The 13,347-nt window shown below is 33.2% G+C and overlaps 1 protein-coding gene across 6 annotated transcripts in view; it reads right to left on the bottom strand.

Moving 5' to 3' along the window:
• Positions 1–13,281, bottom strand: part of LOC141449667 (uncharacterized) — a 43,468-nt gene extending 30,187 nt beyond the window's left edge. The window contains exons 1-4 of one of the 6 annotated variants that reach the window (XM_074119315.1): positions 12,965–13,281; positions 12,740–12,826; positions 9,943–10,078; positions 9,249–9,383 (exon numbers count right to left, since the gene is read on the bottom strand). In XM_074119315.1, the coding sequence (XP_073975416.1) occupies positions 9,249–9,383; positions 9,943–10,078; positions 12,740–12,826; positions 12,965–12,982 (376 nt within the window). In that variant the 5' untranslated portion in view covers positions 12,983–13,281. Of the gene's footprint in view, positions 1–9,248; positions 9,384–9,942; positions 10,079–10,305; positions 10,327–12,310; positions 12,428–12,669; positions 12,827–12,964 lie in introns of those variants that run through there. The other 5 variants (XM_074119316.1, XM_074119319.1, XM_074119314.1 and 2 more) reach the window with 5 other exon arrangements.
• Positions 13,282–13,347: the final 66 nt, after the last annotated feature.

Here is a 13,347-nt window from a genome sequence, read left to right as displayed (position 1 = left end):
TTTTCACTTCTCTTCTTTCAGGCTACAGTGCATCTTGTTCATCGGCAAGAAGAAGGAGCAACACCCGCCTTCCTGTATCCTTTACATCACACTTCTCTTCAGCATCAGTTCTTCTCCATCTACATCTGCAGGGTTATCTCGGTGTCTTTTGTTTGCCCTCTTTATGGCCCTGGCCCTTCAGGCCTTGACCCCACTTGGTGTCCAACCTTGTCGAGGTGGTGGGGCTTACGCACTAAGGGCACTAGAGATTAACCCTCTCTAAAACTATCGCGTTTTCCGCTTCTGGGTGTAGGCGTCTTCGCGCGCCTACAATGATAATGGAAAATAATATAAGTATTGTTTCAATTAACTTAAATAAATGGCTTAAATAAATTTTCGTCCAAAAGAATAGTCATAAGCATAAATAAATATTTTAACATCTGAACCTATCCTCTCTTCATGGAACGGATCCAATTATTACCAAAGATCAAATTATTCTAATAAGTACATATGTATATTTATATTCATCGTAGGTTGTTAATCTATTCTTTCAGATCGTAACTGTATTATTATTCTTTGAAGATGACAGTCAAAGCTTGACGAAAGGTGAATCAATTAATCAATCAAGAATCAATCGGCATCAATTAAGAATGTGTGTATATTCACACACATTAATATAGATACCTATTTGTTTTTTTGTATTCTTTTATTTAATAAAAACGAGCGATAACCAACAAAAAAATTTAAAAAGTTCTAGACATTTCGTAACATGACTTTTTTTTGTATTATTTTAACACAATTTGTTAAACTTGTCTTCTTACATTATAATATTAAAGAAGGGGACTCAAGTCCTCTTAACTCCTGGCTGGACAAGAGAAAAAAGAAACGGAAATGGCTGAAGATTTTCGAAAGATGAATGAAGTTGAAAAGAGAGAGCTGGTTATTTTATTTTTATTTTTTGTTTTCCCCACCAATATATTGACAGTTGCAGGCATTGGAAGCCATTAGTTTAAAATGTGGAAACGATGTTTTTTTTCCTCCCCAGTCCTCACAAAAGAATGGTTAATGTGCAAACAAAACCAACAAAAACAAATAAAATGAAATAAAAAAAGAAGTTATAGATTCTCCATACTGTTGTTGAAGAAATGAAATTAACTCCAATTCTTCTAAATATAAATATACTTTTTTTTTTTAACATGCCGCTTTCCATACCTGGCTCCCGTGGGCAGCTTGCGGTGAGTTTAGTTTATTCAGTATTTGACTGACCTTAATATCAACAATAGCAAGAAAACTAACCAAAATGTCCATTATAAAGTACAACTTTCACTTATATTCACTTACAAATCTTGTTACGAATTGGCAAATTATTGTTAAGTGTTAGAAAAGTGGAGTAGCTATTCATACACAATAAACCATTATACATGCCTCTCCAAGAACCCCTGTCAAGTAACAATCTCAAAATAGCTTTCAATAAAAATAAAATAAAAAAATTAAACTTTACCGTACATAAGGTATAAAGATAACGCTTAAAGCCGGCACTGCAGCTAGTAGTTTACATATTCATCCATTTTAATATTTTAAATTTAAAAAAAAGTAAATAAAAATACAAGCATCTAGCAACATTAATAGAAAAACAAATTTATTATTATTGGTGTGTGAGTGTTTTTAATGAAATTTTAATGTAATGTGGCTTATAGAAATGTTGACCTCAAGTCAGAATATATTGCTCGTCAAGGAGATTAGTTTTAATAATTTTATTACTATTATTTGGACCCGAACCTGCATAAGTAGACAAAATATACATACGAGGGTCGTTTGAAAAGTCCGTGCAAAAATAAAAACTACTTAATTTTTTGGGGGTAAACCTTTTTTATTTTTCAACATAGTCTCCTTTTAGGCTTATACACTTCGTCCAACGCTGCTCTAGTTTGTTGATCCCTTCCGAATAATAGGATTTGTCCAAGTCTGAAAAATAGCCATTCGTTTCTGCAATCACCTCCTCGTTTGAATAAAATCTTTTTCCCGCCAGCCATTTCTTCATATTGGGGAACAAATAGTAGTCCGAGGGAGCCAAGTCTGGAGAATAGGGGGGATGTGAAACGAGTTGGAACCCTATTTCCATTAATTTTGTGACCACAACTGCTGAGGTGTGAGCTGGTGCGTTGTCGTGATGGAAAAGGACTTTTTTGTGGGCCAATCGTGGGCGTTTTTCTTGCAGCTCGGTTTTCAAACGGTCCAATAACGATGAATAATATGCACCTGTAATAGTTTTACCCTTTTCCAGATAGTCGATGAGGATTATTTCTTGCGAATCCCAAAAGACAGTCGCCATAATCTTTCCGGCCGAAGAAACGGTCTTCGCCTTTTTTGGCGCAGATTCCCCCTTGGTAACACATTGTTTAGATTGTTCTTTGCTCTCAGGAGTGTAGTGATGTATCCATGTTTCATCCACAGTGACGAAACGACGCTTAAAGTCCTGCGGATTCTTCTGGAACAACTGCAAACCGTCCTTGCAACACTTCACACGATTTCGTTTTTGGTCAAGCGTGAGCAATCGCGGCACCCATCTTGCGGATAGCTTTGTCATGTCCAAATGTTGATGCAAAATATTATGTACCCGTTCATTCGAGATGCCCACAGCACTAGCAATCTCACGCACCTTCACTCTTCTGTCATCCATCACCATATCCATGGATTTTATCAATGATTTCTGGAGTAGTAACCTCAACAGGGCGTCCAGAACGTTCAGCGTCACTTGTGCCCATATGGCCACTCCAAAAATTTTGAAACCACTTATGAACTGTTCTAATCGAAGGTGCAGAGTCACCATAATGTTTATCAAGCTTCTCTTTAGTCTCCTGAGGCGTTTTGCCTTTCATAAAGTAGTGTTTAATCAACACACGAAATTCTTTTTCGTCCATTTTTTGAAAATCACTCGACTTCCTCGATTCAAACGAATGCCAAACACAAAGAAATAGACCGATCTGGCTGAAACTTGGTGTGTGTTTTTCCAAGAGATGCTACTAACTAAACATAACCTCGATACGCGCCAGTAGTGCTATCTCTCTGACTTTGCACGGACTTTTCAAACGACCCTCGTACATGCATAATATATAAGAAATAAGTTTGTTATTTATGAGCTTACTATTTTAGATCTTATTTTTTATTGAAATACTTTTTTCCACAAGAACCATTTGAAAAATTTATGACGCAACTTTAAATCTGGGGCACCCAATACTTCAGTACTGTAATAATCAAATATACTAAAAATGTGTAGCTGGTGTAGCATTCTTAAAAAAAGTGTCCAATTTTAGCTCAAACATTGCCACGTATCAAAACATTTTCTATCTACTTCTACCCGGTTGGAATGATGGTTTTATGTGTGTTAATACTCATTTTAACAAATTTTACTATTTTCTTAAAAAAATTTAGTAGACGAAATTGGCCATATTCTTGTCGCGATGTACAAGCTTTTTACAGGAGAACCTTGGTTATCGGAACTACCTACGAGCTAGTGAAATATACGAGTGCACATATTATGCAGGGAGGCATTAATACTCTTTTTCATTGTTAGTTAAATTTTTTCATCTTTAAGATTGGTTAATTTTTTTTTTATTACTGAAATTTCTCTTAAATTACAATAAAAATGTACATATATGTATATATTTATGATATATAAAAAAAAATATATACATTTATTTTCTAATTAAACATTTGTATCTTTTTAATACCTTGATTGTGTCGTTTGCTTTTATTATTAACACTTTAATTACTGTATCTTTGTATTCTGTCAAGTTTTATTATGAACCATTACTATTATGAGCATTAGAACCTGTTTTGCATTAATATATATTGTTTGCTTACATAAGAAATATTAAAGCAGTGAGGGCATTGTTTCCTTTAAGGCCACAAAATTGAGTATACACAATATATTATCCAGGGACAAAATATTGCTTTTGGTATTTCGGAAAAAAGAACTTGGCTCCAGAGGCTTAGTGGTACTTCTTCGAATAAAACAAGTTTGTAAAACAAGACTTCCACGTTTTGAGCCACCAGTATCATTTTCCAGACTTAATTTTAAAACAAAATAGTTATTTGCTATCCTGAAAAAACGCGCATACTAAAGTGGTAAATACCCTTGTGGAATGAGTTCTTTAAGATGAACCAAACATACATTAGGATCACTTCTAATGCGAATTATTTTGAATAGCGAAACTTTAAACAATGTCCTGTTATCTTTCTAATCAGTAATTTCGTTAGTAATTCGAGCCATTCTTCATTTTTTTTTTTTTTTTTTTTGGATGACTCAGAATTTGGCTTTAATCGAAAACGAAAAGTTACCAGAATTTTTATACAATCATCGTTTTTCTTTGTTGGGTATAAAAAAGTGAAATTTAAAACAAAAATATCTACCATCCAATCTACCTTTGTTTTAGGAAACTAGTCGGGAAATTTACATCTCATTTTCAAAAACAGTTTCCCATTTATTTTTACTAGAAACTGTAAAATTACTCTGATGTATCAGCAATTTTTGAGAATGGCCTTTCTATATAGTTTACCATTTAACAATTGATAAGAGTCTGCCCAGATTTAATCACAATTAATTAATTAATGGTTATATTCAGAGTTTGGAGTGTGGAGAGAGACTACTTTTCAGAATCGTTTTAATTTTTCGCCATTAAACTTATTAACTTCCATTACTGTTCAACTTGATCAACCTGAAACCATAAAACTGATACAACAAAATTGAAGATTTAAGATCTCCCAAAGAACTGAAGAACAGATTCTTGGCAAAGTTTTAATAAGATTTTACTTTTGTTCTAATAATTTTAAAAACAAATTTGAAATTGTTTTTGGTTACTTAAAAATTTGAATTAAGTGAAGTTAGAAGTAAAGTTAAACTTCAAAGCAATCGCTGAAGTAATTGAAAAAATAAATAATTATACAGAAGCAACTAAAATAACCATGAATTAGTTTCTTAGTTTATATTAGAGAGTATACCAGAATTGAATGTCCAGGAAACAGTATAATTTAATTTCAAAATGTTGGTTCAATCAAGTAAAAACAAGAGAGAGTCGCAGCTGTGTCCTACTAAGAGGAGACTGTAGACGGAGCAGGCCTTGACCCTTGGCCTCCAGGATGACTTGTCCCACTCCTATTTCTGGAGCCGGCCATACAAAAATCTTGCTTTTCACTTTCTAACGGCAAGAAATAACAAGACAAGGGAGATTACAGAATCCAACCTACTCCCAGTCGTTCGATATTGGACTCATGTGACGCCCACGCTTCTTCTTCTTTGTCTTCTTGCTTGCTCAGGTCATAGTCAGTACTTGACATTCTTAATTATGTGTTTACTTATAAAGTTACTTCTTAGTTTTCTCTCTTGTTTTGTACATTTCTAGTTAAATTAAAATACTTTTATAAATGTGTTTATTTGTTATAGAATATAAAAGAAAATAGGTAAATTGGAATCGTGAGATTTCTCTTTCTTAGATGAAAGTAAGAGTTAGCTACAACTAATCGGCTACAGCAGGAAAAGTAACTCAAAAAGGAAATAAGCAATCAGAAGATTTAACTTGGGCCAATATTATTTCGTAACATACCTATATCCAGACAACTTTAGCTGACGGATATGTTGACAAAAATATTGAAGTAACCTTTAACCGCGATTTCTTCTGGGCTCATTGACAAAGTTCTATTAAAGTTTTTTTTTTTTTCTAAATCAGAATTCGACAAAGGATTCCCACTTTCGGCCTTAACCACTATCATGTAAATACAATTCTCTCTCCAAATTTGATTTAAGTATTTATTTATTTTTTTAATATTTATAATTTGTTTTAAACCAAAAATCTTGCATGTGAAGATGGTGCGGTGATACAAGGTAGGTTGAATTATGAGAAAATACGGGAAAAAAAGAAAATGTTAAAATCTAAAGATGACCGGTTAAACTAATGCATTAAGGAAAAGAACGCAAAAATAGGGAATCGCGCCCAATTTTATCCAATTAAATCTCATTTTTGTGGGAGGGCACTAACTTTGAAAAAATTTTACCAATTAAAATTAAAAAAATAAAAATAAATGCAGGAAAAGAAAGCCGTGATCTCCACACTAGATTTTATTTATTTACTTTATGTTTTAAACAAAAATTAATGTAAAGAATGTGATTAGCTCAGTTCGTAGCGAGGTAGCGATTTGACCGAGGACTGTGATTCAATTCCAGGCGTGCTGCCCATAGCTTTTTTTTTTCTAGAAGCCTCTTCTACTCTAGTGATGGACAGTTGTTCTTTAATCGACAGAAAAGTAACCGGCGACTGAGGGTGAAAAAGCTCCAGGCGACGATGGCTTCAAATAATTATGAGCCTTAAATTAAATAACGGTGTGAATAGGACTTTCTATTACCGCAGTTTACTTAATTAAATGTTCTTGAAACTTACAATCTGAACTAAAAAATTAAGAAGGTTACATTCAGTATTATGCATGTTTATTTTAAAGATATCATTTTCGAAAAATCGCTAAAAAAATTAAATAAATCTATTGAGTAAAATAGCATTTTTGGTACGTCTAATTTGGAATTTTGTTTAGATATTTAATCCTTTTTTTTTAATCATTTAAGACGCGTCAACATCTAAGGTTATTGGCGCCCGGAGCTTTTTTCAGTGCACTGCCGGCCTCCGGGCAGTGTTCTCTTGTTGCAGATATCACTGTCCATCACCGGAAAGTGAGCTGTAAGAAGCTCCTAGGAAGAAAAAATCTAAGGGTCAGCAGCTGGATTCGAACCCGGGTCCACCGAGTGGGAATCCAATATGCTAACCGCTTAGCTAATCCCTTCCCTCTTTAATCTTTATTATTTTTCTTTTAATGATTTAAGACGCGTCAACTTCTAAGGTTATTGGCGCCCTTTAATCCCTATTAATTTTTAATAGGTAATAAATCTATCCATTAAATTAAAAAGGCCTTTTTGAGAATGCCCAAACAACTTTCTTGCCCAGAAGTGCCCATAATTGCATATTTCGTTTTATTGTTTTATTACTTTTATGTTCAAGGTTGAAACTCATAAATTTTCTTCAATTCTTTAATCTTTTTGCGATTAATCAAATCTTTCTTCTATCTTTTTTTTATCGTTTATTTAGTTACAATCAACGCATTTTATTGCGTTATAAGCAACAATAAACAACACATACAATAACACTCAGAGACTTAGAGTGGAGAAGTTACCCAGCGGTAACACTCCAATGAATTATTAATAAAATCTAAAAGTATTAATTTAAAATTAAGTTAAAAGAATTGAGGAAGGGAGAAAAGAAAAAAGTTAATGTCATTAGGATGAATTCAAACGATTGGTGTACATATTACCGTGAACTGTTAAATGAAGACAGGGGTCATTTCAGAATGGAGCGCGACAACACTATTCAGCAAGAGACAGAATTGAGGAGTAGAAGAGGAAGTCAGAAAGGAACTGGAAACGGGCCAGAACGCCAGGCTCGGGAGGATTTAATTTGGAACTGTTGGAAGTACGCGGGCGATAAAGTAGCGAAGGTCCGTAACAAGGTTGATAAATGCAATTTTTGGGGGAGCAGAGATCCCAAAAGAAATGTCGCTTGGATACATTTCATCCATATACAAGAGAGAAAGTGTGCTAGTTGCAGGGATATATGTGTAGTAAATCCTTTGGCAAAGTTGTTAGCTTGTTTAATAAGCAATCGCCTAGAAGAATGGAATAGGAAGTGTAGACCAATGGGAGTACCCATACCGGAAAATACATACCTTCACAGACTGCTTTTTACTGATGATCAAGCGATAATTGCGCAGCACCCGGAAGATACGGAGTACAAGATCAGAAAAGTGACAGAGGTGTACCAGGGATGGTGGTCTGGAAATTAGCTATGGTAAAACGGAGTACATGTCCCTCAGGCACGACAATGAGGATCTTTTAATAAATGGGAACAGAATAAAAAAGGTGAATTCTTTCAAGTATCAGGATTCGATGATCGAAGCAAACGGCTCGTCAGTTGAAGAAATGAAAAAAAGGTTAAGCTCAGGTAGGAAAGTATTAGACATGCTGAACTCGGTTATGTGGAGCAGTAATATACAGAGAAGAACGGAAAAGCTTATATATAGCAGTGTGGTGGTAAGCATTTTACTTTACGGAGGGGAAATCTGTACAATATCTAAAACCAATTGAAGGAAACTCCTTGCTACGGAGATGGATTTTTGGAGGAGGACAGCAGGGATTTCTGGAATAGATAGGAGAAGGAACGAAGAAGTAAGGGAGATAATGGAGGTAAGAGGTAACGTATTAATGCGTATAGAGGAGAGGAAATTAAGATGGTTTGGACAGGTGGTGAGAATGGAGAGGGTACAGATAGCGAGAAGAATGTTGAAATGGCAGGTGGAGGTCAGAAGGAAAAGAGGGAGACCCAAGTTAACGTGGAGGGACTTGCAAAACGAGAGCCTACAAGGAAATGGTTTGCGAGAGGAGGATGCAAGGGATACAGAGAGACGGAAGGAATATCTTAAAGCAAATTTCGATTGAGAAAAACCTCAGCTTTGAGGAAACTCCTATAAAAAATAATAATAATAATTTGGTACATGTAGGTATTTCAATTAATCCAATTAAGATAGAACCTTCCGTTCAAATATTGGTTAAACAATTCAGAATTCAAATACTGGTTGACCAACACAATATTTTGATATATTGCAATTTTTCCGAGGTGCGCGATCATCTGTGGTCATTAGTCAAATATTCTATTTGATGTTCAGTTAGATTGCCATAAATATGAGGCTATTGCATCGCAATGTTAAACAATATTATTCGTATTGTATACTATACTCAAAAAGTTTTTATTGACATTCAAAATCAAAGTTGAGTCTGAATGAGTTAACCTAGAAGAAAAAAGCTCTCTAGTGATCTCTTAGATATCTTGGACTGGAAGGGGCATTGTAGGTCTTCTACTGCGACCATTAAGGGGAGAAAAATAGATATTGCATGTCACTTATCATCATTATACTTCACAGCTCCTGCCAAAATCCCTCTAAAGTAGATATTTCTCGAGAAAAAATGTTCCAAACTAAAGCGGAAGCTCAGCATTGATTCTTAGAATTTTTATCAAAATTATTTCTATAATAAGATAACAAATAAATAAAAGCACTAAATTTTATCTCCATATATCTCTTGTTCCGTGCCTTATTATTATTATTTTTTTTTATGATATAGCAAACCAAAATAAATAATGATTCATTAATGAATAAAATTTAATAACGGTACTCACCAAACATTACAATGATTGAAGCAATCGCCATTGTGAAGTTGAAAATGTACACTAATATGGATAAGACTAGAACTTTATCAGATGAAGTTACTTCTTCAATCTTTTTATAAAAATCAAGTTCTTCATCACAGTTACCTGATATAGTAATCATAAATTAAATAGATTAGTTGAACAAACAATAATATACACAGTTTGCTTTTTTTGTTTCTAAATATATGTTTTAGAATAACTTGAAGAACAAATAAGTATGAACAGAAAAAATAAATAAAACTGGAATCGTTAGTTAAATTAATTTAAAGTACAAAGGTAAATACTTTTTTTAAGAATCTCATATTTTCTATCAAATTTCTTAAAAGTACATGAGATTTAGGTATGAGCAGATTTCAACCGAAGTATGTCCTCTTAACTTAGTCAAGTAATCTAAATTCGTGTATCATTTTTTCTAAGAACCTTAACGTTTCTGTCAGCCGTATTGTATGAACACTAAAGGCGCAAATAAGGTATTGACTGTAACCAAGTTTAAAGAAAATGGGTTTGGAGCACTACAATTTTAAAGTACAGGGTTTCGAAATTTTGTGTATTTTCTTGTCCACATCTCCACATGTTTTCTTTAGCCTGATCTACTAACTACACAAACTTGATCATTTTTATTTGTAGATATTTCAGAAATTAAAAAACAAGAAAAATTATTTACCTTGGAAATAAGCCGCCAAATAATGAACATACGTTATCCTAGTTTTATTTCCATATTTTTGAGGCCCTGGTTTGAGAACACAAGAATAGCAGAAAATGGCCAGTAAAGATAGAACACACCATATTATACCTTGTACCTGCAACATTTTTTGATTTTTTTCCCACATTTTCATCCAGAGAAGAAATAGATTCATACTATATTATTGTAGCATATAGGTGGCTATTGACCAGTTGTCGTGCGCCAAAAAATAAAAACATTACAACACGAAAACACTTTCATTCATTGGCTACGAGCCTTTTTAGAGCACGGTTTTCGAGTAAATTCTCGCATTAAAGGCAACAGAAAAGTAAACAAGGATCATACTTTCATTTTTAATTTACAAAAAAGTAAACATTCTTGAAATCATCATGATAAACCTAAACTGTGCTGTCTGTCGATAAAGAAATTTAGGAATTTTGGCTGATTCATGATCGACTGTTATAAATGATAGAAGGTAGCTTGAGTGGACGTTAAGAGGAGCACGAGCGAATGAATAGCCTGTTAATTTATGATTAATTAATAAATATGCTTAATAATAGATAACATTATAATGACAATAATTCAAGTTACAATCACTGCAGAAAATATATACAAACACAAACAAATAAAGTGAAATTATGGCTTAAGCATCATCAGAATCATTATTTGTAATATACTGTTTTTTATTTTATTAGAAATGAATCAATTATTAATTAATAATATTACTTTAGGCTTCTTATTTTGGGGATCGAAAGAAACTTTTCAAATCCATTTCAATAAAAATTATATTTATTAGAGTTTAATTTATTTATTAGAATTTAATTTATTGACGCACCTGGCATTTTAAGCGTTTAACCCTTAAAAAAATTATCTTTCCCGCTAAGAATACGTGAAAAGATAAGTTTCCAATAGCATGCAAAAAAAATAAGAAAAGATAATTATAATGTAGGCTAGAAACGTTTGTATGAAATTTCAGCTCAAATTTAAATAGCTTAACTCACCTACATTCGTACAGAAATTATATCCATCCTAAACGCAATTGCCTAAGTTCCAAAGATCTAGAGTCTCTAATTTAAAAATGGAACGAAAGTTTCGATTATTTTTGAAACGTAGAAGTTGGTAATTCAAATCGGGGAAGCCACCGCGACACAGTGGTTTTTTTCAACTTACTGGAACTTCTACTTGGAGGACTCCTCCAAGTAATATTCTTGTGTTTTTCTCATTTCATTCAGATGTGTATTGTTTTATTTTTTCTTAGCGATTGGTAAAAAAATAGAATGAAATTATGTGTCATCATCTGAAGTCATTGGTGCCCGGAGCTTTCTTTTTAGCGCATAGCTGGCTGGCCTCCGGACTGTGTTCTCTCGTTACTGACAACACTGTCAATCGCCGGATAGTGAGCTATAAGAAGCTCCTAGAAAGAGAAAATTTAAGGGCCAGCAGCTGGATTCGAACCTGGGATCAATATATGCTAACCATTGAACTAATCCCTTTACTCTTGTACATTATTATATTTAAATGTTAAGATTTGTCAACGTCTCAAGATCCTGATAGCCTGTCTTCTCAGTGAGCTGGCGGCCTTAGGGCAGTGTTTCTCATCTGAAGTAATACTGTCCATCACGGTGCTGCGGTCCGTAATCAAAACTCATAAAAACACAGCTCACAGTCTTTCAAATTTTACCTAACTCGTTGATAAGAATGGTAAAAAGTAAATTAATGCCTACTTTTTCAGCGGGCTTTACGTCTAACCTAATTAGGCGCCCGTTTAAAGGATAGCCTATTGAATTCAGTCTACTGCCTATTGAAACGTAATGACTCGTTTTGTTTCCGTAGATTTTTTAATTGCCCTGGAACCAATCATGCCTACTAAAAGTAATTTCGATCTAAATTGTTATTTCAAGGAATTGTCTTACGATTAGGAAGAAATTAAGTAGGTAAAGAAGAGCCCGTTTTTTCAAGGCGGGACTTAAAGCAATTACCATTTAAATGGATGTCCAAGACCAAAAACATAATAATTTTTTGCACAATATTAACTAAGTTAAAAAAAAAATACAAATAATTTGGAATTAAATTTCATTTTTTTTTCCATATGAAAAACTTTTTGCTATGTATGACTTTAAAATTCAAGCTTGTCAGCTATACAAAGGGCCAGGTTTATAAAAATGTACTCAATTATTTCTAACTTTCAGTGGTTTGAAATGCATTAATTTTCATTCATCAAATGAATTTTGAGTGCGGCTGCTTTGGATGTGCATTGATTGGGCAGCAGGTTTTGATGTGCTTTATCTAATAATTTAAAATATGAATATTTCTATTAGTCGGAATAGAGAAATTAATTTTTAGTACTGACCGCTGATGATATTGCCGCTATGAAGACTACCGCCTTTAAGCTGGAATTCCCTCCCATGGTGATACATGAACTGTCAACTACTTACTACTCATATTACCTAATCTTATCAGATACTTCACAAAATATCTTGTCAAACTTTTATCATTTGTCATCGATTTACAAGGTATAACCAATATGATGACGAATTAGATAAGGAAATTCACAAATACAATAAATTGCTAGTGGTAAGTCTCTATAGTTTTCATGTCAATGTAAAAGACACAAAAAAAAATAAGTAACGCTTAAAAAATCTTCAAATTTAAAAGAATACAAGCGATTAAAAAGAACTATAAAGTCGTGCCATAGTATTCTAGAATTACCAAACATATTAATGGGTGACTCATCCAAATATAAAATTGTAGGCAATAATTATTTTGCAAATTGTCGCACCATTTTATTCTTATGACCCGGTGAGAATGAAAGTGGCGTAAGTCCATTTTGAGCAGTTTTGTGATAAAATGAGTTTTGTGTTTTGCTCTGTAAAAAAATGCAGATAATAAAAATAGCTTTATTACCTTAGTTTTTATTAATATTACATAGAATCAAATTTTTTGTTGCATATTAGAATGTAATGGGATTTTAAATTATTTTAGAAAATGCAAAAATGTGACTAACTTCAATATCTATTACCATGTTGTATGTATCAGCTTCACTTATTGCAGAAATATATTGCAGTTGTGAAAGTAAATAAAGCAAAAAAAAAAACAATCCAAATTATAATTTAACTAATAACACCAACACTAAGGCTTATTTTTAATTTTTAGTTAACTAAAACCATATAACAATTTTCTAATTAACACCACACGACAATAAAACTGGACCAAGAAAACAGTCAAAGAAACAAACAATCTGGTGGACTTACTCCACTGTCATTCTCAACATTATGAGCTTTTGATTAAGTACTAAAACTTTGGGCTTCTCCTGATGGCCAATAAGTGCACTAAGAACTTATTGCAATGTCAATCTATACAAAACAGCTGTTGTAGAATATAAAACTG

Source organism: Rhodnius prolixus, unplaced genomic scaffold, assembly GCF_049639745.1.
Source record: "Rhodnius prolixus isolate KJV_2025 unplaced genomic scaffold, Rpr scaffold_2, whole genome shotgun sequence".
Lineage (NCBI taxonomy): Eukaryota > Metazoa > Arthropoda > Insecta > Hemiptera > Reduviidae > Rhodnius > Rhodnius prolixus.
Note: the sequence above shows the minus strand (reverse complement) of the source record. Positions and strands in the feature narration are given on the sequence as shown.